This window comes from Eulemur rufifrons, chromosome 7 (genome assembly GCF_041146395.1).
Source record: "Eulemur rufifrons isolate Redbay chromosome 7, OSU_ERuf_1, whole genome shotgun sequence".
Classification (NCBI taxonomy): domain Eukaryota; kingdom Metazoa; phylum Chordata; class Mammalia; order Primates; family Lemuridae; genus Eulemur; species Eulemur rufifrons.
In genome coordinates this window covers 9,039,907-9,067,832 of record NC_090989.1, presented here as the reverse complement: position 1 = coordinate 9,067,832, position 27,926 = coordinate 9,039,907, and the positions used below count along the sequence as shown (strand labels likewise).

General features: G+C 44.0%; 1 protein-coding gene, 1 non-coding gene and 1 pseudogene across 6 annotated transcripts in view; 2 read left to right on the top strand and 1 right to left on the bottom strand.

Moving 5' to 3' along the window:
• The window catches only part of SETD4 (SET domain containing 4), a 124,958-nt gene that overhangs the window by 78,648 nt on the left and 18,384 nt on the right, over nt 1-27,926 (bottom strand). For 3 of the 5 annotated variants that reach the window (XM_069474962.1, XM_069474963.1, XM_069474964.1), the window contains exon 1: nt 21,597-21,988. The exons of 1 other annotated variant lie outside the window; for it this stretch is intronic. In XM_069474962.1, coding sequence (XP_069331063.1) covers nt 21,597-21,977 — 381 coding nt within the window. In that variant the 5' untranslated portion in view covers nt 21,978-21,988. Of the gene's footprint in view, nt 1-2,041; nt 2,284-21,596; nt 21,989-27,926 lie in introns of those variants that run through there. One more of the 5 variants, XM_069474965.1, reaches the window with a different exon arrangement.
• LOC138388856 (U6 spliceosomal RNA) lies at nt 6,417-6,523 on the top strand. Its single transcript, XR_011234334.1, has one exon. It is a non-coding gene; the product is annotated as a U6 spliceosomal RNA (small nuclear RNA).
• On the top strand, nt 12,886-16,472 carry LOC138387721 (carbonyl reductase [NADPH] 1-like; annotated as a pseudogene).

Here is a 27,926-nt window from a genome sequence, read left to right as displayed (position 1 = left end):
CACTCTTCCCATGATTTTCAGGCTTAGAGAAATGAAACCTGATCGTACATTAAAGCAATAATGGGGCCCTTATTTTAAATGAGGTTTACTGTACAAGTTTACCCATCAACAGAGCTGCTCACTTCCTCCTAGTTATTGTGTTTTTATAATCAGACACCGGAACAACAACAATGTCTAGGTCAAGACTGTGGTGTCTCAAATGCTAGTTTGCAAATGTATACTTGAATTGCAAAGATATTTTTCCTTTGGTACCTTAAAAATAACACCTAACTTTAAGACATTTAAAGAAAGCACGATTCCAAATTGAGGACCTGGTTACCTCTGGGGTGGGGGAGGGAGGGACACAAGGGCTTCCTGCTGTATTGCTAAGGCTTTTGCTTTATGCTGGGAGATAGGTACATGGTTCTAAAATGAAATTATCAGAGAAAGGGAAAATCATGGCAGTCATACAGATATAAAAATAATGGTGTGTTGAAAATATATTTCACTGATACGATGTGAAGCAACCAGTTATAACTGGTTCAGAGGAAAAGCTAAAAGGGCACAGATTTATATGGGAAAAAAAGAAATGTTCAACTAAAATGGAAATGTGGACAAAACTGGTGTTTCCACAGAGGGGAGGAAGTCCAACCAGCACTAGACAGGGCAGCATTTGCATCCCTGTCAGTTACCTAAAATGTAGAAAAAGAGGCAAAATATCTCCAAGAGTGAACAGGGCCAAAGCCCTACGCTACAACTCTCCCCTTGCAAACACCCTTGACTCTGTTGCAGGAGCCTGGCAAAACCCCACCCCATGTCCCTACCCACCATGCTCAGCCTGCACCAGCAGCTAGACAGCTCTGGGGGAGGGATCACAGGAAGCTGATTGTGCTCTTTTATGTTACAAGCTCAATCCCAAAGGGACCACAAATTCTATTAGCCAATGCTGCCTTTTTCTCTAATAAATTCACTTTCCTCCTCTGCAATATTGCCATTCTTTCCTCATATCTCCAAGGGTAGTCCCTCCAATGATTATCTCAAATCTGTCACCCTTAAAACAGAAATGCCTTCAGAGAGAACCATTCAACAAACCTGCAACTAGACCTCCACTCTCTGCCTCCCCTTCTGCTGCAGGAGAAGACCTGTGCTCCTTCCCAGGCCACGCCCCACCTGAGTGCTGGATCCATCCAGGGTCACCTTCTCCAGCGTTTGGTTCTTGCCATTATTCCCTGTCTCTCCTTCACCAAATCTTGCCTCTCTGAGATCACCATTGCATTAGAACAAGCTTTAATCTCTCTGTCCCAGCTTTTAAAACTAAGGATTCAAGTCATAGAAAGTAGGTTCTCTGACTACCATAGAATTACATTAACAATCAATAGCAGAAAGATAGCTAGAAAAATCCCCGAATAATACTTGGAAACTAAAAAATACTTCTAAACATCCTTTGTCTAAAGATATCGAAAAGTTAATACAAAGTATTTTGAACTAAATGAAATTAAAAACAATATATCAATGTTTGTAGGATGCTGCTAAAGTAGTACTTAGAGGGAAATTTATATCACTTAACATCTACATTAGAAAAGATCTCAAATCAATGACCTGAGCTTCCATGGTAAGAAACTAGAATATGAGCAAATGAACCCCAAAGTGGGCAGAAGAAAGGAAATAAAAATCAGAACAGAAATCAATATAATCAGAATAAAAAAGTAGAGGAAAATCAATGAGACCAAAAACTGGCTTCATATGAAGTATGAATAAAATCTAGCCAGATAAATCAGGGAAAAAATATGAAAGACACCAATTACTAATGTGAGGAATGAGAGGGGAGGTATCACTACAAATAATGAATGGTAAGAAGGGTATATTATGAACAACTTCATATCAATGGAATTGACAACTTAGATAAAATGTACCAAAGTTTTTGAAAAACACTAAGCTCACTGAAGAAGAAATAGAAAACTTGAATACTCTATGTCTTTAAAATGAAGTTTCCAATAAGCTTTAGAGACAAAGAAAGAAATATCAGTTGGGACAGTAAGGGAACCACACCTAAGGTACCCACCTTCCTGACCTCATGTTTGAATTGACTTGATAAAGAAAGTGGACTCAGGATGACAGAGCAGAGGGAGTTTGCCAGCTCTGCTTGGGAGAAGCTGAGTCAGGATGAGATGGCAGCTCTCTGCAGTTCTCAAAGTCACTAATACAAACACCAAGGTCAAACACACTGAGGAAGGTGGGTGGAGGAGTCTAATTGGCCATCCACACCTTGACACACCTTTGGAAATTCCTTTTCAGTTGAGCTTGGTTTTATGGGTATATATCTCATCAGGAGATGCTAAATAGTTTTCTTATTAACTATGACTTTGGACAAAACGAAAACGTCGACACTCTAGCAAATATAGGGGTTATGTAACACATAAAACGGCTTACCACACAGTAAGAGTGTTACGGAAAGCTTGGAATTTGTCCTCGAAGCTGAATCAGAAAAACAAAAACAAGCAGTTTGAGGACAAGGAAAGAGTAGTTTATTACCTTGCCAGCAAAGGAGGAGGATGGAGACTTCTGTCTGAAATGCCATCATCATCGTAACAAGCAGAAACACAGAGCTTTTAAAGGGAGGCCATTCAGCTTCAGGCAATTGCTCTTCAATTACAGTTGATGATTCTGATGTCCCATCTCCCCTGAAGACAATCTCCTGACCGCTGCCTAGGACCTCCCTCTACCAGGACCAAGCTGGGCCATCTACTGTAGCACAAATAACAAAAGACTTACCCTGCCCCTTTCAACCATGGCCTGAGGCAGGGATGCAGATTTTAGATCTCAAAAAGGAGTGGATGCTTTAAAAAGACAGAAAATATTTTTACCCTTTTCTTTTGGCCATTGCTTCTGTTTCAAGAGTTTCATAAACATTCCGTGCACTGGGAATCACACAGAGAGATGTAGCCTGCCCGTACCCAGTCACAGAAACATCTTTTTCTTCTTTAGTCTTTCTCTTCATTGTCTCTTAAGCAAGAAAGGGAGTTTTTTGTCCAAGACACAGTTACTGTGGCCAAGTAATTTCTTTGTATCTTAGGCCAAAGTAAACATCCCCATTTTGCCATGAGAGATGGGCGCACACCCTAGAAAATTAACTGCCACATCTTTTCCTCCTTCAGGGGTTCTCCCAAAATAGTTTTAGCTCAACTGCCATGAATCACAAGCCCCTACTGACTCATCACTGTCCAGTTTTACTTTGAGGACATCACACCTTTCAACCCTGCAAACCATTGCTTGGCTCAGACGGGACACAGAGGGATGTGTCGGCTGGGTGTGGTGGCTCCTGCCTTTAATCCTAGCACTGTGGGAGGCTGAGACAGGACGACCCCTTGAGCCCAAAATCTGAGACTATCTTGAGCAATAGCAAGACCCCATCTTTATTAAAAAAAATAAGAAAAATTCCCTGGGCTTGTTGATGCACTCCTGTAGTCCCAGCTATTCAGGAGGCTGACGCAGGAGGACCACTTGAGGCCAGGAGTTGGAGGTTGCAGTCAGCTATGGTGATGACACTGCACTCTAGCCTGGGCAACAGAGCAAGACTCTGTCTCAAAAAAAAAAAAAAAAAAAAAAAAAAGAGGGATGTGTCTGGCAGGACCCAATTCACAGCTCAGGAAGAGTGTAGACCCAGGGCTTGGAGCATCAGAAAATCTAGCACATTCAGCCCTTCCACAGAAGGGGGACACAGGCCCTTGTTCTCTAGGAATTGCACCACTGGACGGCAGAGCTTGGTTCTGCCCTGAGATCCTCATCCAGCCATAACGTCCTCCAGCCATGTAGCCCCTCCAGCATGGGCCCCTTAAAGAATTAGGGCCTCTGTGTGATAGGCCTCAATACTATTCCGTGTGTGTGTGAGATGTTAGTGTAAGGCAAATAGGACCAGTCATCTTGGCTGCAAAGGAAGTAGTATCTGGTAGTGGCACGGGGAGATCCAGGGGAAAAAATGGAGTTGTTACAACACAAGGTCAGAATCTGTGCCTCACATTAGCTGGGTTACTTATTGGGATCCCTGTAATCCAAATACAGGTCAGGAGATGTCTATACCCTATGAACTACAATTTTGACAGAGCAACTCACATTACTTAGGACATGGCCTGCCCCAGGAAGGTAAATCCCCCACATGGATAAGCCCTTCAGAACTGCCCAAAGCTGATACTAAAAGACGATTTAAAGAGATTTGGAGTCACACTACCTATTGCAGAAACTCAGTCCCTAACGTTTTGCGATCGCCAGTCTTCCTTGTCTTCAACTCAGTTTTCAGTGTCAGAGCCCTCATGCTTGGGAAATGCAGTGGATTGAATGGTGGCTCCCAGGAAGATCTGTCCCTGTGTCGGAATCTGTAAATATTTTCATTGGAGAAAAAGGGTTTTACAAATGTAATTAAGTTAAGGATTTTGAGATGAGATCATCCTGGATTATCTGGGTGGACCCTGAATCCAATGACAAATGTCCTTGTAAGAGACACAGAGAGACAAGGCACCATGTGAAGACAGGTAGATTAGAATGGTGTGGTCACAAGCCAGGGAAAGCCTGCAGCCAACAGAAGCTGGAAGAGGTAAGGAAAGATTCTTCTAAAGTCTTCAGAGGGAACAAGGATGTGCTGACAACTTGATTTCCAACTTCTGGAAAATTTCTTTTGCAAGTCACCAAGTTTGGGATCATTTGCTATGGCAGCCCTAGGAAACTGAAACAGGAACCTAAATATGAGCAGCTATTGTGTGACCTCAAATTAGCAGTCCAACAGATTCCCACTCTGGGTCTACCTAACCCTAAACCTTTCTGCTCGCTCAGACCCAAAGCCTTCCAGGTTTTACCCGGCTCCCTGGGGACTAGAGGCAAAAAGCCATGACAGCCTTTTTCTCCATCCAGCAGAGAAGACCCAGCCACCTTGTCTCAGACCAGCAGCAGCACCCAGGCACCTGCAGACCTCTGCCACCTCACCCCACGGGCTCCTTTGGCATAATGGTCCCTCACGCCGTACAATATTTGCTGCTCACTGAAAATAGTCAGTATTTCTGAGAAAGCCCACTCACCCCCATGAGATTGCATTACTTTCTCCCTCACCCATTTATATCTGCAACTGTAGCATCTTGATCTCCACCACAGTTGTCCTTTATCTGAAGAAGGGGAACCTTCCAATTGCTTTACCTCTGTTCAGATGGTTCCAGAACTAGGTATCTACCCCTCAAACAGAATTGTTGGAGACTCCCACAAAAAGTCCAGGTTGGACATTGTTCAATTCAAACAGGAAAGTCTTGAGCTATATAAACTATAATAGGTCTAACTTCACCCTCAGAGGCCATCCCTTACTGCAGAGGAAAATGTGCCTAAGCTCCGTGCCTGCACTTGAGCTTGCCAATAGGCAATGGACAAAGGGTTATCACATACGCTGATGACACATACTCACTGGGGCTGGCACATGACTTCAGGATGCTCTGGAAACAATGAAGGTTCATGTCATCAGCAGGAACCCAAATTGAAAATGGTCAGCACATTAAGAAACCACTAGATGCCTCAATGTTTTCTATTGAAATGGTCACAACAAGGGGGGAATCACAAGCAATAAAAGAGCAACCTGAAGCTCAACACTATGGCAAGTAAGTGGCCCTTCCTAAAATCATGACATTTGTGATTTCAGAGACAAATACTGGGACTGGTTCAGAGAGGCCAACATATCAGATATCAAAAAGTGGCTCAGAAAATAGAAAATAGACCTCAGGAAAGATCTGACTGCAGATGGTAAGAGAATCATCTCTAGTGCTCTCAGGACAGACTCTGGGTGCCAGAAGACCTCAAAATGAAGCCTGGAGGATTTTCACATGAACTAGCTGGCAACTGCTCTGGAGCAGTGTTGGTGACTGAGGATGTTTCTGGTGTCCACTGTATCTGTCACCAACAAAATTCTGGGACAACTATATATGGGACATGGACAAAAGCCAGGCCTCGGCATTTCCAAATGGACCTTCAACAATTATTGCGTGCAGAGTGTATCAATACATGCTACAACGTGGACAAACTTTAATAACCTATGCTAAGTGAGAGAAGCCAGTCAAAAAAGACATGTTGTACAATGTCTCTTATACTGTGTCCAAAATAAGCAAACTATTGAGAAAGAAAGTACGTTAGTGTTTGCTAGAGCTGGTTGTTGTTGGGGGAAAAGGCTGGTGCTCACTAAGAATTCCTTTTTGGAATGGTAAGTGTTTGAAAATTGGGTGTGGTGAGGTTTGTGAATGTCTAAAGGTACTAAAAGCCATTGAATTGTATATTTTAAATGGGTGAGTTGTATGATATGTGAATATCTCAATAAAGTTTTTTTAAATCCAATAGAAAGGAAAATAAAATGAGTGAGGATATAGATGAATGAGGATTGGGCATGAGTTGACTTGTTAAAAGTGGTTGATGTTGTGCTCACTTCAGCAGCACATATACTAAAAGGGGATCAATACAGAGAAGATTTGCACTGCCCTGGTGCAAGGATGGCAAGCAAATTCATGAAGTGTTCCAAAATTAAAAAAAAAAAAAAAGTAATCAATGTATAATGAATCCCAAGTTCCTCTTTGTCTCTGATTTTGTGGATGTTAGAAAAATCTTCACGATGGAAAGTTAGAAAACTCTTCATAATTAAAAGAAAAACAAATGAGTTTTTATAATGAAAGAAAGAAGGGGAGAATATCATTGGTGAGAGTTAGCCGGATGTTATAACCACAGGACTCAATACAAGTCAGTCTTTTTTTCAAGGTCATCAGCTTGCACACTACCCACAACCTGCAGGATTGCTTCCCCTGACCAGCTTCTCTGGAACTCCTCCCTATTTTTTCTAGGCTCATGTCTATATTTTTCATATTTCCTGATATAGGGAATCCTTGTCTTTTAAGGATAAATTTGGTTGTAAAGCATTAATACATTTTTGAAAACATTTAAAGTAGTTATTCTAGGGAATGAGTGATCAAGTCAGAAAGTCCTATTCTGAAACAAAAATGCTTCATCTACATATATTATGGGTTGGTACACTGTAGCAGTGAAAAAACTCTGTGGCCTGAGATGAATTGTTTAACTCTTATTTGTCAGTTTTCCCATCTACAAAATAAGGTCAATCATATTCATCTCATATAGTTGATGATACAATGAGATGATATGTCAAATGTTTAGCCCTTATTACATCATGACATATCAGTGATAAATTATCAAAGAGTAAATAAGCAAACACATTAATAAATGGTTTTTTTCTTAACACAACTATTCAAAACTGAAATTACTAATTCACAGATGGCTATATTTGACCACAAGTTCCTTTCCCTAATGCATTTTTTTTAAAGGGACTTGCTACATTGCCCAGGCTGGAGTGTTCTGGCATCATCATAGCTCACCGTAACCTCAAACTCCTAGGCTCAAGCAATCCTCCTGCCTTAGCTTTCCTAAGAGCTGGGATTGCAAGCATGCAAAATTAGAGTGATAAAAGGCAGCTTAAAAGGAAAAAAGGTTTGTTAATGGGAAAAAACCTAAACTCTGTAAGATAATTTAAAGAGTTTTATTCTGAGCTGAGTGTGTGTGACTGTAGGCCCAGAACACATGGCCTGAAGAGGTCCTGACAAAATGTGCCCAAGGCGGCTTAGTTTGGTTTTATACATTCATGGAGACAGGAATTGCAGGTAAAATCATAAATCATAAACCAATACGTGGAAGGCATACATTGGTTTGGCATGAAAAGGCAGGGCATAGGTTATAGGTGGATTTAAAGGTTCTTTGGTTAAAGAAATGAAGCTTTGTCTAAAAGCTTGGAATGTTTTAAGTTAAAGATGTCTCTTAATCTGAGACCAGTGAAGAGACATTCACCAAAACTCAAGGGATCTGTGAAGTAAGTGGCTGGCCTGCAGGTGTGGTTTAAGCTTTGTCTTGCATGACCTCAGGTCCTGTTAATGATTTAGCATCTTACTGTTGCAAAGAGTAACTCCAAAAGGGAGGGAGCATAATGAGCCCTGTCTGACCTCCCTTCTCCTCATGGCCCACAACGCAGCTTTAAGGTTTTTCTGAGGTCCCCTTGGCCAAGAGGGGGCCTCACTCTCCTGGGGCTTAAGATTCTATTTCAGTTCACAGGTTTATCATTACATATGCATATGACGGCTTCATAGAAAAGTGAAGGACAAAACAAGCAATTAGACTCAGTAGCTTCTATCCTATTTTATTATAGAAAGATGAATTACGGAGACAGGACAAGACAAAGGAAAAGGGGTTTGAGCTTCTAGGGAGCTGTAAATTTTAGGAAGCTAAATATATGGGGGAAAGTAATGAATGATAAGGGTGATTTCCGTAAGGTGCACAGACCCATCACGGTACCGACCTTCTGTCTTCCTCCCAGCCATAAAATCCACAGCACTAAGCCACCCACCTTGTGGAGAGAAGAGGAGAAGGTCTCCTCCATAGGCAGAGGCCCTGAGACTGCCCACAGATGCAGAGGCGACCCGGCTGAGCCCAGCCTTCTCTAGCAGGGCACGCCGCATGTGGCTAAAGTCATCTTGGACCCTCCAAACCAGCCCAGTCACCAATAAATATCACCAAGGAATTCCAGTCAACACCACAGAAAGCAAAAGAACTGCCCGTCCAAGTCCGGCCTGAATTCCTGACCCACAGAAGCATAAGAATGCTTGTCATTTTAAGTCAATGCATTTTGGGGTAATTTGTTACATAGAAACAGACAACTAGAACCCCTGACCAATACAACTCTTAACAGGAAATGAGCAAAAATCTTACACAGATATTCAGAATAGAAGAAATATGGACTACTACTAATATGGAGAAATTGTGTCCTATATTCATTATTAATAAAACAGAATAAACCAAAACAAATAGAGTACATGTCAAACAGGGAAGTTTGTGTTCTTGTTTTAAATACCTGGTGAGATTGCGTGGTAGAAGTGGTATTTTCTTATACTCCTTGTGTTATGGTTTGAATATTTGTCTCCTCCAAAACTCATGTTAAAACTAAATCCCCAATGTGGCAGTATTGGGAGGTGGGGCCTGTAAGGGGGGATTAGGTTATGAGGGCTTTGCCCTCATGAGGGGATTAATCCATTCATGGATTAATGGATTAATCGGTTATCACAGGAACAAGACTGGTAGCTTTACCATAAGAGGAAGAACGTCGTGAGCTAGGACGTTCAGCCCCTCCGGACTCTGCAGAGTGCCCACCAGAAAGAAGGCCCTCACCAGATGGGACCCCTCAGCCTTGGGCTTCTGAGACTCCAGAACTGTAAGAAATGGTTTCTTTATAAATCACCCAGTTTCAGGTATTCTGTTATAAGCAAGAGAAAACAGACTAAGACACTTCCTTATGAATGTAAATCTTTAGGAAGAATTTTGCCACCAGGTTTCAGCAGCCCTAGATTTTATTTTTTATACATATATACCCTGCAACCATCAATTCCATTTCTAGGAATTTATCCTCCTATGGAAATAATCAGATGTGCATAATGCTTTGTAGACATAATGGTCCCTACACATGATTAGCCAGAGTGAAAAACTGGAGACAACTTCGATGTCCCAAGATATAGCAATGATTAAATGATGGCATAGCCCACAGTGAAGTATGTTGCCAATATTAGAAATCATGTTTAAGAAACATGTAAGTTTGTAAGTGAATTTTATTTCCCTTATAGTTTAAGATTTTCCTCTAAAACTTCTTCTAATTATAAAAGGTGAATATATCTTAAAGCTTTAAAATTGTATTTCAAGACCAACAACATGGTGTCTTCAAGAAATAAACTGCTACAAAGAAATAAGAATGGTAGGGAACACACAGATTAGGAGCGTTAAGCAATTGTAGTGGGACAGGCGCAGTGGCTCATGCCTGTAATCCCAAAACCTTTGGGAGGCCAAGGTGAGAGGATCACTTGAGGCCAGGAGTTCAAGACCAAGACCAGCCTGGGAAATAAAGCAAGACCTTATCTCCACAGAAAGTTAAAATTAAAATTAGCTGGGTTTGGTGGTGCGTGCCTGCAGTCCCAGCTACTCGGGAGGCTGAGGCAGGAGGATCCCTTAAGCCCAGGAGTTCAAGGCTGCAGAGAGCTACTGCACTCCAGCCTTAGCAAAGAGCAATACCCTGACTCTAAATAAAATAAAATAAAATGAATAACAATTGCAGTGAATGCCCTTTATTTGGATCTTATCATTTTAAATACTGGCTAGTTATTTTGATTAGGAATTGTTACTTTTTTAAAAACATGAGATAATGGTATTGTGGTTATGCTTTTAACGACAGGTATCTTTTACAGATTAAGACACACACATCCCTCCCACTAAGAAAAGCAGACATTTCACCATGAGTATGCAAGGAGACGGTGATCATAGATCTAAGAAGGAACAATAAAAGCTTACTATGGCAAGGAAATCATACTTAGCTGGAATCTGTGCCAGGTAAGCTGGAAGATGAAAGAGAAGGTGATAGAATGTCCTTGAATGAGGATCAGTTGGAACCTAAGCTCCAAACTGACCAAAGTCCCAAAGGACAGAGTGGGGTAACATTGTTTTCAACTCTTACCACATTCTACCTTTGCTTTTGCCTTTAATTTCAGGTCCTGATGCCTGAGCTTTTCAGATTTTTTTTAAAAAAACCCTTGTGATTGAAAAACAGTGAACATCATTTGAGGAAGCACCCTTCGAATGTGGTACTAGCTTAGGTTTCATCAAAAATGGTTTACTAATCCCATCCTAACCCTCAGGCATTCACTTTGAGATCCAAGTAGCCAATCTATGCTTCACAAGAGCCATAGATTTCTCATAGACCTTAACTTTATTTGGTACAAACCTTGATTTTTGGAGTTGACCCTATTTGGGGAAATAAAAATATAGGACCAGGGTAGTACTACTATTTCCCAGAAAGCTAAACAGACAGAGTACAATTCTTTCTTACAGAAGCCAAATGTTTGAGGCATCTAAGGTCTGGTGGGTTGGGACAGAATTATAATAGTGGTAGGAAGGGACCCCTCACTTTGGGTGGAGTCGGACTTTAATTGCAAGCGGAGAGGGCTGGAGCAACCTACTAACCAGGGAGGTGAAGATAATATCAATGGCTAACATTTACTCAGTGTTTACTAACTAGGTGTGCTGGTTTTAGAGATGTTTATGCAGATTCTCATTTACTCCTCATAATACTTCCATGAGCTGGTACTATTGTAACACCCGTCTTACAGAGGAGGAAATAGGCTTCAAATGTCATGGACCCTAAAGGAATCAGTGACAGTAAATGCAGCTGTGTGCTGAAGCTGCCTGTGCTGCCTCCTGGCTGGGTTCCAGGTGAATGAACCTACAGGCAGAGAGAAACCCTGAGACCGGGACACACCAGGAAAGGCACAGGGCGCCATCTAGTGACGGTGTTTACCCTCACGACAGGTGTTTACCCTCAGCCCGGGACATGAGCTGGGAATCCTCTTTTAACTGCAGTCGTTTGCTTGGGTGCTGTCACAAATGACCACAAACTTTATGGGTTAAGACACAAATTTTTTATCTTATGGTCTTAGAGGCCAGAAGTCCTAAAATCCAAGTGTCAGAGCTGTGTTCCTTCCAGAGGCCCTAGGGAAGGGCCCCTTGCTGTCTTTTGCTGCTTCTAGAAGCTGCTTTGGTTCCTTGGCTCACATCTCCTTCCTCCATCTTCAGGTATCTCTGACATGTTCACCTCTAACCCTCTTGTTTCCCTCTAACTAAAGACCCTTAACGATACACTGGACCCACAGGGATAACCCAGGAAAACCTCCGCACAACAGGATCCTGAATCACATCTGCAAATCCCTTTTGCCAGAGACAGCGACATTCACAGGCTCCGGGGATTAGAAGTGGTCCTCTTGGGGGAGGGGTACTATTCTGTCCACAATACCCTGAGCCCTTTCCAAACTCTTTCTCCTCTTTTCTCTTTCAAAGACCCCAGGCTCTTTTGAAGAGCACCCAATTTGATCCAACTAACCTTGTCACTATAACCCAATGTTCTCAAACTTTGCTGCATGTTGGAATCATCTGGAGAGCCTTTACAACTCCCAGTGCTTGGGTCACACCCCAGACCAATCAGAGCACAGCATTCTGGGGATGAGGACCAGGTAGCAGCATTTTTAAAACAGATGGAGTTCTAATTTTGTGCCCACACCTCGACCCACCTTTGGGAATTTGTTTTCAGTTGGACTTGTTCACGGGTACACACATCTCACTGGGAAGAAGACATATAGATCAATTTAGGTCTATACAGATATCTACTCTCCTTGGACAAACGTAAATGCAGATAATTTTATCGCCCCTAGGAGTTATGTAAGGATCAAATTAAAAATTCCCACTAAAGGGTTTGGCCCACAGTAAACATTTCCTCCCACCTGGGACACACTGGGAATCAGCCACGTGGCCTGCTCACACCTGTTAAGTCTACTCACAGGACACCTAATTCTGAATTTCTCTTGAGCAAGCAAAGGGATCTGTGTCCAGAGAAGCAGTTACTGTGTCCAAGTAATTTCACTGCATCTTAGGAAAAAACATTCTCATTTTGCAGTGGACGATGGGCGCACGCCCAAGAAAATTACTCAGCTCTCTCTTTCCTCCCTTTGGGGTTCTCTCCAAACAATTTCTTCAGTCCAGCTGCCACGAATCTGCAGCCCGCTACTGACCCGTCACCTTCGGTTTGTCTCCTGGGAAAGCACAGCTCCCTGGGCGCGGAGCCTGGATCAAAGACAGCGCAGCGCGACACAGGGCTGACCCGGGAGTTGGGGCGTTAACAAACCTTCAGGAACAGACAGCCCCTCCTAAGAGGGGAGGGACCCAGGGCCAGAGCCTTGTGGTCCAGGACTCCCAGCGTTGGGTCCCAGAACTTCCTCTGCGCGGCTGTTCTGACTCCGTCCCCACGCTGTGCGCGCCCCGGGTGGTCCGAAGCCCGGTCCGTTCTCCACGCAGGTTCCCCGCGCGCCCCACTGGGCCATATCGTCCTGCAGCCGCGTGGCGCTGGTGACCGGCGCCAACAAGGGAATCGGTTTCGCCATCACGCGCGACCTGTGCCGCCAGTTTGCTAGCGACGTGGTGCTCACAGCGCCGGCTGTGGCGCGGAGCTAGGCTGCCCTGCAGCAGCTGCAGGCCCAGAGCCTGAGCCCGCGCTTCCACCAGCTGGACATCCACGAACTGCAGAGCATCCGCGCCCTGCGCGACTTCCTGTTTAGGGAGTACAGGGGCTCACAGTGTTGGTTAACAACGGGAGCATCGCCTTCAAGGGCAAGGGATTGGCATGCTCCGAAGGGAGGTGGCCTCCCGGAGAGCCGCCTACCAGGGCGGGTGCACCTGGCTAAGAAGCCCTGTGAGTATCCTCCCTCCACTCCCCCACTCCTGGAGGGTCCAGAACAGGCTCCTAGGAGCAGAAGCGGGGCGGGGAGCTTCCCAGAGAGACAGAGTTCTCCGGAAGGGGAGGCTCTTCCAGCCAAACTGAACTTGTTGTTTCCCTGCCTTGGACTCCTGCCGAACTTTTCCAGGGTTTCTAAAGTTTTTGTGAGATTAGACTTCAGGGAAGTTGGATGAAGTTTTAACTGATTTTCAGATAAACCAGAAATTGCAAAAAATGGATATACAGAGATTCAGAGTGTGCACCCTTCACCCACTCTCCCACAAACGCACCATCTTTGAAAAGCACCCTGTGGAACATTATCAAACCAGAAAATTTCAGGTGGGCACAATACTGTAAGTAGAGGCAGACTGCAGGTGCAATTCACCAGAATTCACAGGCACTATTGTTTTTTTATCATTCTATGGAATGTCACCCCATGGCTACTATCTTTTAACTCTGCTCTCTTCTGCCCTAAAAGTGGCTGATACCACACCCTTCCATATTCAAGGAAAAGTGACCATAGAAACAAACTTTTTGGGACCCGAGATGTCTGCACAGAGTTACTCCCTCTAATAAAACCCCAAGGTGAGTGTGACGGGAACAGCACACCTTGTCTGTGCCCTGGGATCCGGCCCTGTGGACTCCCCATGCTGCAGGTGCACCTGCCTCCTTGCTCTGTCTCCACCCTGCCAGGCACAGTTTTGCTTCAGGACTTTGTCCTTCCTTCTCTGGTGGCTGTCAGTGCTCTCTGTCCCACTGGTCTTTGCTCACCTGGCCCCTTCTTATCCTTCATGTCTTAGCCCAGTGTCTCCTCAGAGAGGCTGTTTATTTGCTCTGTGCCCCTCACACATTGCAGTGCAGTAGGATTTCATCCTGCGCCCTTTCTCTGCTCCATCAGACTGATCTTATTCAGGCTGGTGGAGCCTTCAATACCACCCATCCAGCAGGACCTTCTAAAATGTGTCACCTGCCTAGAACACTCCCAGAGATGCTCCCAGCCCCACTCTATAATAAAGCAGACATTTCCAGAGGGTACTCATCCTTCTCCCTAAATCATATTGGCCACCAACCTCACCATCCACCCACCAGGATCCTGCAGGTCACCATGCCCTGCCCCCATATCATCACTGACCAGGGCCTAGCAGTTGTGCCCATGGAGTTTATCCTGAATCCACCTAATGCCAGCTCTACAACAGGCCCTCAGCTGTCATGCCAGACAACTGCAGACCCTCCTAGGGCCTATCCTTTTTGGGTCTTTTCCTTTCCCAGGATCCTGCGTGCTGTATCACTCTCCTCCCCCAAATCCTTCCAGAACAAATTCCAAGCCCGTAGCATGGTTTATAGGGATGTGCAGAATCTGCAGCTGCCCAGCCCCGGGCTCAGGTTAACTCCCCTTCAACATCCTCCCTGTTCTGCACATGACTGCCATGCGTGTTTGGTTGTAAACTGCTGTAGTGCTTATCCAAGTTATGTGGAGGAGATTAACCACCTATTAAATGGACAGTGATTGATACAAGCAGATACTTTTTAAAAAATTTATTTAGGGGGTACAAGAGATTTTTTTTGTTTTATAGCCAAATTGCATAGTGGAGGAATCCAAGCTTACAATATACCGTTAACCTGGATAACATTGTACCCAATAGGCAAGTTTTCATCTCACACCCTCCCATCCTCCCCTTTGTGGTCCACAATGTCCATGAAGTCACTCTGTATGACCATGCATACCCATTGCTTCACTCCTTCTTGTAAGTGAGAACATGTGGTATTTAGTTCTTTGTTCCTGGGTTACTTCCCATATAATTGAGGCATCCAGTTCCATCCAAGTTGCTGCAAAAGACATTATATCATTCTTTTTGACGGCTACTAATATTCCATGGTGTATATATGTGACATATTCTTTATCTAGTCATCTCTTGGTGGGCACTTAGGTTGGTTCCATATGTTTGCAACTGTAATTTGAAGCAGCCACTTTTAGTAAGATTAAAATGGGTGGCCTAGAGTCCAGTACTTCCCTGGACTCTCAACTCCTAACTTGTTTCCTTGTCTTATACTCCTGGAAAGTTGTACTACTTCTAAGACTCTGGTTCACTAGGACTTCGAAGGGCAGCTCTTTCAAATGTCACCGGACTGCTCTACTCAGACAAAAATTAAGGCAGGAATGGAATTTATCATGGAACTACCACATGTTCTATGCATAGTCCCCTTAAAGTTCTTCCAGGTAATTATCTCTCAAATGAAAATTTTCTGGTCCACAGTCCTAGCAAATTTGGCAATTGTCATTTTTGTGCACACTTTTCTACATAATGACATGTGGTGTGCTTTAGGTAGAGTGGTGAATGCGTCTAGCATGGAGAATCTCAGAGCCCTTAAAAACTGCAGCCCAGAGCTGCAGCAGCAGTTCTGCAGTGAGACCATCACAGAGGAGGAGCTCGTGGGGCTCCTGAACAAGTTTGTGGAAGATACCAAGAAGGGAGTGCATGAGAAAGAGAGCTGGCCCAACACCACATATGGAGTGACAATGATTGGCGTCATGATCCTATCCAGAATCCACAACAGGAAACTGAGTGAGCAGAGGAAAGGAGACAAAATCCTCCTGAATGCCTGCTGCCCAGGCAGATAGAACTGACATGGTAGGACACAAGGCAACCAGAAATCTGGAAGAAGGATGAGAGGCCCCCAAGTACAGGGCCCTTTTGCCCCCCGGATGCTGAGGGGCCTCACAGACAGTTCATATCAGAGAAGAAAGTTCAGCAGTGGTGAGCTGGACTCAGCTCCATCCTTGGGACCCATTTTCTATCCTGTCCTGATTTGACCCAAAGGACATTTACACTGTCAACAACATTCCTATCGGAAAAAAAAAAATCAAAACATCACTACCAAGGACTCACTAATATACCACTCCTTGAGTGGGCTACTCGCTCAGTTGATTAGCAATTCTATGAGGTCTTTTGTGATTTCCTTTGTGATGTAGAGAGAGAAAAACTTGTAAATGATGAAAATGATGAATGAAAGTATATAGGTAAATAAATAGCCCTTTATAAATGTCCATTTGTACACACTGTGTACATGCCGATCCAGCTCCTTCTCAGAAGTGTCATCAGCCTATGGCTATTCTTTCCTCAAGTCCTCCAGGCTAGTCCCTCTCAGTGGTGACCTGAAATCTGTCACCCTTCAAATAGAAATGACTTTAGAGAGAAGCATTCAACACACCTGCAACTAGGCCTCAACTCTCTGCCTCCCCTTCTGGGGCAGGAGAAGAGGTGTGCTCCTTCCCAGGCCACGCCCCACCTGAGTGCTGGATCCATCCACGATCACCTTCTCCAGCATTTGGTTCTTGCCATTATTCCCTGTCTCTCCTTCACCAAATCTTGCCCCTTTGAGATTGTTATTGCATTAGAACAAGCTCTAATATCTCTCTCCCAGCTTTTAAAACTGAGGAGTCAAGTCATACAAAGTACGTTCTCTGGCTACCATGGAATCATGTGAACAATAAGCAGCAAGATAGCTAGAAAATCCCCAAATACTTAAACACCAAACAAATACAGTTCTAAACACTACAGATCAAAAAGGTATTGAAAGTGTCAGCCGAAAAGGACCCATAAAGAGGTTTATTCTGAGCCAAATATGTGAGACCATGGCCTAAGGGCCACACCCAAGAAGCCTTGAGTGAGTGGTTCTGCTGTGGTTGGGTTACAGTTGGTTTTATATATTTAGAGACATACGAATTGTTACCAACTCCATAAGCAAATTTCAATTACCCCTATATGTTTTTGATAATCCTCTCCCTTACCTAACTACTAGACATTTTGAGGTGTTTTCCAGAAATAGTGGATTTTCTGCAAGACAAAGGAGCTGAGATTCTGAAGCCCCCTGGGCATTTTCCTGATGCCAAGATGCATCATCCCACACAACCTGCCCCCAAGGCCCCTGTCTCTTGTTAGTCACACCAGGACCTGCTCTAGGGCACATGGCCCCTGCTGAAAAGTCCCTGATCTCCATTAGTCAGGGAGAAGGATTTGAAGCATCTTCCCCTATTCTCCTAAGACATCAGTCATACTAAAAATATCTTTCTTCTTTGGCAAGCCTCATTGTCTCAATAATTGGATCTTTGTGCGATGAGTAACTGGACTTAGGGGGAAACCCACTTGGAGTTTCAATATCAGAATTACATGTAAAATCATAAATCAATACATGCAAGGTATACTTGGGTTCGGCCCAGTAAGGCAGGATATCTTGAAGCGGGGACTTACAGGTTATAGGTGGGTTTACAGATTCTTTGATTCTTTGAGTGGTTAAAGAAATGAAGCTATGTCTAAAGCCTTGGAATGTTTTAAGTTAAGATAAGGATGTCCATTAATCAGAGACAGGCCACTACGCATATACCAGACATTTGCAAAACTCAAGTGATCTGGGAACTACATTGATGGCCAGCACATGTGCTTTAAGCTTGTCCTGCATGGCCTTAGGCCTGCTAATGATTTAGTATCTAATTGTTACACACAATAACTCCAGAATGGAGGGGGCAGAGCTAATCTGACCTCCCTTCTCCTCAAGGCCAGCAACTCACCTTAAAGGTTTTTCTGGGGTCTCCTGAGGCAAGAGGGGTACATTCCGTCAGGCCAGGGAGTTAAGATTTTATTTGCATTCACAATTCCCCCCTTGTGGGTAAGATCTGCCAGTGGCCGCATAGATGGTCAAATTTATACTTTGTCCCATCGTTGCCTAGGTAGAGTGGCTACCTGCCCTGGGTCCATCTAGGACCTCGATGGGACCCCTGGATCCAAAGGACTTAGACGCAAAAGGCTTCCAGCCAATTAAACATTCTAGGCCACACAGGAATGGAGATGGACAGGCACTCATCAACATTCGAAAACCTTTTTGGCAACTATGTGCAAAATGCAAAAGCAAAAAGAAAGGTTACAAAGTTAACTTACCTATAAACATTGAGATATTGTAATCTTAGGTTTGGTGTCAGACTTATGCAATTTGTTATATAAAACATAAGCATAGTTAACCATTTAAGCTAAGGAATTTAGAGACTTTTGTTGTATAGCAATATTTTGTGCAGTCACTTTAGTAATTTGTCTAAGGTGGCCAATAAATACCTTATACATCTGTTTATATAAACCCTGGAACAACTATACCCAGAAAGCTCTGTCACCAGGTATCTTGATATCCTCTCTGTAAGTATCATTTAAGTCTTTGGGAAGCAGGACATTCTTTATGGCTGAGATGCATGTCTGGACCATGTGGGCCTAAAAGGAAAAGTTTCTCATGTAGTGGTGGCTTGGGCATCTGTGTGTCCGTCCTTGATCTGCAGAGTGAGGACACATTTTGTAAGCATAACCCAAGGGCCATTCAGTCTGTAAAGCCAGGCTGGCTAAGGGGAACCCATTTTGCTTCCAGTACTCTCTCGGCTTGTTCTGTCTTTCAAGTTTAATTAACCTGCCACCTGCATACACAGCTGGTGGTGGGCAGCCGAACCTGCATTCACCGACGTGACAGCCTGTCATGAACCAGAGGAAACTAGAGAGTCTTGACAACCAAACGTAATGTACCATTCTGGAGAGGATCCTGGACTAGAAATGGATATTACGGGAAAAGCTAGGGGAAATGAAATCAAGTGTGGAGCTTACTTAATAATAGTGTTCTAGTTGGTTTTTAGTTGTGACAAATGTACCAGGGTAGTAAGATGTTAACAACAGGAGGAACTGGTCTGAGCACGGTGGTTCACGCCTGCAGTCCCAGCTACTGGGGAAACTGAGCCAGGAGGATCAATTGAGCTCAGGAATTTGAGTTTGCAGTGAGCTATGATGACGCCACTGCATTCTAACCCAGGCCACAGAGCGAGACCCTGTCTCAGAAAAAGAAAAGAATTATTTAGTGTATGTTGTAAGGTTTTTTGATTTGTTTGGGTTTTCCTTTTTGTTTTGTTCCTGGAGACAGAGTCTCCCTTTGTCACCCAGGCTGGAGTACAATGGTCCCAATGGCCCAATCCTGGCTCACTCAAATTTCTGAACTCAAGCATTCCTCCTGCCTCAGCCTGCCAAGAAGCTTGGACTCCAGGAAGGTGCCACATGCCCAGCTAATTTTTTTACAAAGGTTTTATATAGATGAGGTCTCGCTATATTTCTCAGGCTAGTCTCCAACTCCTGGCCTCAAGTGATACTCCCACCTTGGCCTCTGCTGGGATAATAGGCATGTGCCACCATGCCCGACATAAGGGTTTTTTTTCTTTCTAGTTATTATGTCTTTCTTCAGTGCCAATTCTGGAATAATTCTTTCCCCTATTAATTGTTGATGTTACCTTTATCATATATCAAATTGTGATTGATACACAATATTTTATATGTTACCTTTCCTCGAGTATCCTGCCCAATGGATCTGTCCATTCTTGTGTTGGTAGCAGTACTAAAAGGATAAATAATTCAAAGTGAGAATCATGATTCATGGCCTTATTACGATTTGCCTTTTGAAATTGCAGGCACCTCACCCTGTCCAATGTTCCCTGTACACCCTGTGGATGAGTGGCGCTCTTACTGTGTTTAATCCATCCCACCTCCCTCTAACACTGGCTCACCCCAGCTATGGAAGAAAGTAGCTAGTGATGTGGAGAGAGCCCAACCACTGACTCACCAAAACACACTCGGTTAAGGAAGAAAATCCAAATGGAGCTCTTTATTATCCTGAGTGGGGGGAAAAAAAGGTTATATACTGTGTGACTCCATCTTGGCAACATTTTGGAAACAATAAATTTGTAGAAATGGTGAACACCTTAGTGGTTGCCAGGAGATGGTGTTGAGTTAGGCAGCAAGAGACAGGTATGTATGCTAATGAAAGGGCAGCAGGAGGGACCCTTGTGATGATGGAAATGTCCTTATCTTGACTATAGTGGTGGATACACAAAGCTGTACAGGCAAAAAAATTTATAGAACAAATACACAAAAAAGTGCAAATAAAAATGAGGAAATTTGAATATTATTTGTGGATTGTTTTGTTGTCAGTATCCTATTTGTGATATTGTACTATAGTGTTGCAAAATGTTACCAATGAGGGAAACTGGGTGTAGTGTAAGGAAGGAATCTCTACTACTTTCTCTAACTAACTGCATGTGAATCTACAATTATCTCCATAACAATTGCAGTTGAAAATAAGCAAAGTTTTTTCTCTGATTATCAACATTTCTAAAGCAACTGATTGGAAACTTACCTTGAAATTGCAACATAATTGGATTCTACTTGAACTCATGGTGCCCAAGAGAACTGTCTGCAATGATGGAAATATCCAGTATCTGCACTGCCCAATACAGTCACCACTAACACACGTGAATAGTGAGCACCTGAATGTGCCTAGTGGAACTGAAGAACTGAAACTTCAAATGCATTGATTTTGATTGATTTAAATTTGCATTTAAATGGCCACTGTGGCTACTGGCCACCTAGGGACAACTCAAAATTGAAACTTGACCTTATAATCCTTTACCCTCTTGTTCTAAATAGTAAGGAAGAAATCTCATTTCCCATCACTGAACTAGTTTATAAACTTTCTGAGGCTGGATTCATTTCTTCATTGTCAAATGGGGATAGAAGGTGTATCCTGATGTGTAATTTTGAGTGTAAAATAGGTCAGGGAAGCCCCTTGTCACCTGTACACTGCAGAACCCAGAGACAGGTAAGACGATGGCCCGCAAGTGCAGACAGGTAATCCTGTGATGAGTTAGTGAATGTTTCCCACGTTATTGGAAAACCTGACCCAGGACAAGCCAGTGGCTTTGCTTTCCTATACTAAGGGGAGAAATCAGCCTGTGATTTCCTTCCTTATTGTACCACAACTCTAGTTCCAAAGACTTCAGTTCTAGCCATATATTTTTTAGAACACCAGGAACAAACAAACAAACAAAAAGTCCATACAAATGCCACATTTCTACAAGCACAACTATACATGATTGAATAAATTGCAGGAACACGAAGAAAACCCCTTAGAAACCAGAGAACCAGGGATTAGGGGTGAGTTCAGATCTAGGCACATGATCAACAGAAATGCTTGATCACTGTCAGGCGCCCAGCAAGGCCCAGGGATCAGCCATGGTCTCCTGCCTTCCGTTTTGCAAAGCCCTCACACAGGGCTCTGCTTGGCATCCTCTGCTCTGGGGAGGTTCTGGGAGGTCCTGCAAGCCCCGCCCTGGCGGAGGCGGGTCCTGCACCTGCAGCCTTGGGCTCCTGGCTCTTTTCCTACTTGAGCTCACCTGGCATTTTCCGCACTCGCACAGTGGCTCCCACTCACCGAGCTGCTCCAGCACCTCAGCCTGATCCTTCTCCGCACAGGTACCCCGCGCGCCCAGCTCAGCCATGTCGTCCCGCAGGCGCGTGGCGCTGGTGACAGGCGCCAACAAGGGCATCGGCTTCACCATCACGCGCGACCTGTGTCGCCAGTTCTCAGGGGACGTGGTGCTCACGGCGCGGGACGCTGCGCGGGGCCAGGCGGCCGTGCAGCAGCTGCAGGCCGAGGGCCTGAGCCCGCGCTTCCACCAGCTGGACATCGACGACCTGCAGAGCATCCGTGCCCTGCGCGACTTCCTGCGCAGGGAGTATGGGGGCCTGGACGTGCTGGTCAACAACTCGGGCATCGCCTTCAAGGGTAAGGGGTTGGGGTGCTCAGAGGGAAGGTGGCCTCCAGTTGGGCCTCCTGCCGGGTGGGAGAAACCCTGCAGCAATTTTTGGCCCCTGGAGGGACTGAACATGCTCCCAGGAGCAGAGGGAGGGCAGGGAGCTGCCCACAGAGCCAGAGTTCTCAGGGAGAGGGAGGGACTTCCAGCCAAAGGGAGCTTAGTGATTCCTTGGCTGGGATTCCTGGGGATCTTTCCCAGATTTTCCAAAGTTTTGCTGAGATTAAACTTTAGGGAAGTTCGGTGAAGTTTTAACTGATTTTGAAATAAACAAGAAATTGCAAAAAATTGATACATTGTGATCCAGTGTGTGAACCCTTCATCCACCTTCCCCCCATGGTACCATCATTCAAAAATACAGTGTGGAAGGCTATCAAACCAGGAAATTGACATGGGCACAATACTGTAACTAGATGCAGACTTCAGACACAAGTCAACAGAATTCACAGGCACTATTTTGTGTGTCTGTGTGTCATTCTATGGAAAGTCACCCTACGGCTACTGTCCTTTAACTCTGTTCTCTTTCTCCCCTAAAAGCTGCTGATACCACACCCTTCCATATTCAAGCAGAAGTGACCCTGAAAACAAACTTTTTTGGGACCCGAGATGTCTGCACAGAGTTACTCCCTCTAATAAAACCCCAAGGTGAGTGTGACGGAAACAGCACACCTTGTCTGTGCCCCGGGATCCGGCCCTGTGGACTCCCCATGCTGCAGGTGCACCTGCCTCCTTGCTTTGTCTCCACCCTGCCAGGCACAGTTTTGCTTCAGGACTTTGTCCTTCCTTCTCTGGTGGCTGTCAGTGCTCTCTGTCCCACTGGTCTTTGCTCACCTGGCCCCTTCTTATCCTTCATGTCTTAGCCCAGTGTCTCCTCAGAGAGGCTGTTTATTTGCTCTATGCCCCTCACATGTTGCAGTGCAGTAGGATTTCATCCTGCGCCCTTTCTCTGCTCCATCAGACTGATCTTATTCAGGCTGGTGGAGCCTTCAATACCACCCATCCAGCAGGACCTTCTAAAATGTGTCACCTGCCTAGAACACTCCCAGAAATGCCCCCTCCCACTCTGTAATAAAACAGACATTTCCAGAGGATGATCATCTTTCTCCCTAAATCATCTTGGACACTGACCCCACCGTCCACCCACCAGGATCCCACAGGTCACCATGCCCTGCCCCCATATCATCACTGACCAGGGCCTAGCAGTTGAGCCCATGGAGTTTATCCTGAATCCACCTAATGCCAGCTCTACAACAGGCCCTCAGCTGTCATCCTGGACAACTGCAGACCCTTCTAAGGACCCTCCTTTCCTGGGTCTTTTCCTTTCCCAGGATCCCGCATGCTGTGTCAGTCCTCTCCCCCAAATCCTGCCAGAACAAAGTCCAAGCCCGTAGCATGGTTTATAGGGATGTGCAGAATCTGCCGCTGCCCAGCCCCGGGCTCAGGTTAACTCCCCTTCAACATGCTCCCTATTCTGGACGTGACTGCCATATGTGTTGCATTGTAAACTGCTGTAGTGCTGACCTCAAGTAACGGGACGGGAGATGGACCCACCCATTAAATACACACCAGTTGAGACATGTAGCCACTTAAAAAAAAAAAAAGTAGATTTAAGGGATAATACTGGTATTTTATTACATGGCTCATGCACAGGGGAGGAGTCTAGGCTTATAATATACGATTAACCTGACTCATGTTTGTTGTACCCAATGAGTAATTTTGCATCTCACAATCCCCATTACCCCTCTTCAGAGTCTCAAATATCCACTAAGTCACTCTGCATGACCATGCACACCCATTGCTTAGCTCCCACTTATAAGTGAGAACATACTGTATTTGGTTCTTTTTTCCTGGGTTACTTCACTTTGAATAATGGCCTCCTATTCCATCCAAGTAGCTGTAGAAGACATTATTTCATTCCTTTTGATTCTGAAGTAATATCCCATGGTATATAAATGTGCCATGCATTCTAACCTCTTTGCAGTTGTGAATTGAAGCAGCCACGTTTACAAAGATTAAAGGGTGTGGCCTAAATGATTAAAATCATTATGCCTTTCTACATAATGATTTGTCATGTATTTTAGGCAGAGTGGTGAATGTGTCCAGCATGATGAGTCTCATGACCCTTAAAAAATGCAGCCCAGAGCTGCAGCAGAAGTTCCGTAGCAAGACCATCACGGAGGAGGAGCTGGTGGGGCTCATGAAGAAGTTTGTGGAAGATACCAAGAAGGGAGTGCACGAGAAAGAGGGCTGGCCCAACACCGCATATGGAGTTTCAAAGATTGGCGTGACAGTCCTGTCGAGAATCCAGGCCAGGAAACTGAGTGAGCAGAGGAAAGGAGACAAAATCCTCCTGAATTCCTGCTGCCCAGGCTGGGTTAGAACCGACATGGGGGGACCCAACGCCACCAAAAGTCCAGAAGAAGGAGCAGAGACCCCTGTGTACTTGGCCCTTTTGCCCCAAGATGCAGAGGCGCCTCATGGACAGTTCATATCGGACAAGAAAGTTCAAGAGTGGTGAGCTGGACTCACAGCTCCATCTGTGGGCCCCATTTTATACCCTGTCCTGATTTGACCCAAAGGAAATTTACAATGTCAAAAATATTGCTATCCAATAAAAAAAATCAAATCAAAACATCCCTACCATGTATTCACTAATGCGCTACAAATGGAGTAGGCTACTCATGCAGTTGACTGCTAATTCTACAAAGTCTTTTGTAATTTCCTTTGTGATGTAGGGAGACGAAAACATGTGATTGCTGAAAATCATGAATGAAAGTCAATAGTTGAATAAATGGTTCTTTATCAATGTCCGTGTGTGCAGATTGTTTACATGCCGATCTAGCTCTTTCTCACGTGTGTAGTCAACCTAAAAGTTAAGGCAAGTGAAGGAACAGTTTAACTCAGGGGTCAGCAAACCCAGAAAGTAAAGAAGGAGCCAGACAGGGACTGTCTTCAGCTTTGCGAGGCACACAGTCTGTTTCACGTGCTCACGTCTGCCAGTGGGTAACAGGAAAGCAGACAACGTGTCAACCAGGAGCACAGCTGGACTTGCCCCTTGGGCTTTAGGGAGACGTGGACAGACACAGAGGGAACGGCAGCTGACTTGGTCTCTTTCAGGAGCCAAAGTCACTGCGGAAAAACAACCAATGGCAGTGTGTGAAACGTGAGTGGGTGACTGTATGAAACATCGAGGCATGAAAGACTGAGATGAGAATTGTTAAATCTCCTTGATGTAAATATGATATTTACGTAGGCTTGAAGTGTCATTAGGTCCAGAATGTTAATATATCTCAATAAAATATACACAGAGAGATTAATGGATAAGTGAAATATAAAAATTTTAATAATTGTTGAGACCTGATGGATGTACGAGTATCTATTTACTGTTCTTTCAACTTTTATTTGTTGAAAGCTTTCAAAACATGAGGGAGAAGTTCCAAACTCTGCCACTTAGCTCATGAACTCAGGCAACATCACTGCATCTTACTGTGCCTCGGTTTCCTCCACTGTCAAATGGAGATAATGAAGGACTCTGTGTATTGAGGTAAAGTGTTGAAAACAGCACCTACTGTCATTAGTTCCTGTAAACAGGCCTGACACTGTCCGTTGTGGTGATGAGGAACACGTGTTCACCGCCCAACACCCAGCTGGGCTCCAGTGGGCATCAGTAAGTGCCCACGCCTTTCTCTCCCTCCCACAGAATCACTACATGTTGCACAAGACCCCTGCCCTCACGATTTCTCACTCTTCCCATGATTTTCAGGCTTAGAGAAATGAAACGTGATTGCCCATTAAAGTAATGATGGGGCCCTTATTTTAAAATGAGGTTTACTGTACTGTAGTGTATGGAAAAAGATTTACTGTACAGTTTAGCTCTTCAGTAGAGCTGTTCAGATCCTCCTGGTTGTTGTGTTTATACAATCATACAGCAGAACAAAAATGCCTAGGTCAAGACTGTGGTATCTGAAATGCTAGTTTGGAAATGTATACTTGAATTGCAAATATATTTTTCCTCTGGTACCTTAAAAATAATACCTAACTTTAAGTCATTTAAAGAAAGCATGATTCTAAATTCAAGGACCTCATTACCTCTGGGGTGAGGGAGGGAGGGACACAAGGGGTTCCTGCTGTATTGATAAGGCTTTTTTTATTTTATGCTGGGAGATAGGTACATGGTTCTAAAATGAAATTTTCAGAAAAAGGCAAAACCATGGCTGCCATACAGATATAAAAACAATGTTGGGTCAAAAATGTATTTCACTGATACGATATGAAGCAACCAGGTAGCTGTTATAACTGGTTCAAAGGGAAAGCTAAAAGGGCACAGATTTATGTGCGGAAAAAAAGAAATGTTCAGCTAAATTGCAAATGTGGACAAAACTGGTGTTTCCGCAGAGGGGAGGAAGTTCAACCAGCACTAGACAGGGCAGTATTTGCATCCCTGTCAGTTACCTAAAATGTAGAAAGAGGCAAAATATCTCAAAGAGGGAACAGGGCCATAGCCCTACGCTAAAACTCTCCCCTTGAAAACACCCTTCACTCTGCTGCAGAAGCCTGGCAAAACCCCAACCCATGTCCCTACCCACCATGCTCAGCCTGCACCAGCAGCTAGCAGCTCTGGGGGAGGGATCACAAGAAGCTGACTATGCTCTTTTATGTTACAAGCTCAATCCCAAAGGGACCACAAATTCTATTAGCCAATGCTGCCTTTTTCTCTAATAAATTCACTTTCCTTCTCTGCAATATCACTATTTTTTTCCTCATATCTCCCAGGCTAGTCCCTCTGGATAATGATCTCAAATCTGTCACCCTTCAAAGAGAAATGCTATCAGAGAGAACCATTCAACACACCTGCAACTAGACCTCCACTCTCTGCCTCCTCTTCTGCTGCAAGAGAAGACCTGTACTCCTTCCCAGGCCACGCCCCCACCTCAGTTCTGGATCCATCTAGGATCACCTTCTCCAGCGTTTGGTTCTTGCGATTATTCCTTTTCTCTCCTTCACCAAATCTTGCCTCTCTGAGATTGCCATTGCATTAGAACAAGCTTTACTATCTCTCTCCCAGCTTTTCAAACTAAGGAGTCAAGTCATACAAAGTAAGTTCTCTGACTACCATGGAATTACATTAGCAATCAATAGCAGAAAGATAGCTAGAAAATCCCTGAATACTTGGAAACACTCTTTGTCAAAAGATATTGAAAAGTTAGTAAGAAAGTATTTTGAACTAAATGAAATTGAAAACAATATATCAATGTTTGTAGGATGCTGCTAAAGTAGTACTTAGAGGGAAATTTATATCACTTAACACCTACATGAGAAAAGAGGAACTCTCTCAAATCAACGACCTGAGCTTCCATGGTAAGAAACTAGAATATGAGCAAATGAACCCCAAAGTGGGCAGAAGAAAGGAAATAAAAATCAAAACATAAATCAATATAATCAGAAAAAAAAGTAGAGGAAAATCAATGAGACCAAAAACTGGCTCCATATGAAATATCAATAAAATCTAGCCAGATAAATCAGGGAAAAAATATGAAAGACACCAATTACCAATGTGAGGAATGAGAGGGGTGGTATCACTACAAATAATGAATGGTAAGAAGGGCATATTAAGAAGAACTTCATATCAGTGGAATTAACAACTTAGATAAAATGTACCAAAGTTTTTGAAAAACACTAAGCTCACTGAAGAAGAAATAGAAAACTTGAATACTCTATGTCTTTAAAATGAAGTTTCCAATAAGCTTTAGAGACAAAGAAAGAAATATCAGTTGGGACAGTAAGGGAACCACACCTAAGGTACCACCTTCCTGACCTCAGGTTTGAAGTGACTTGATAAAGAAAGTGGACTCAGGATGACAGAGCAGAGGGAGTTTGCCAGCTCTGCTTGGGAGAAGCTGAGTCAGGATG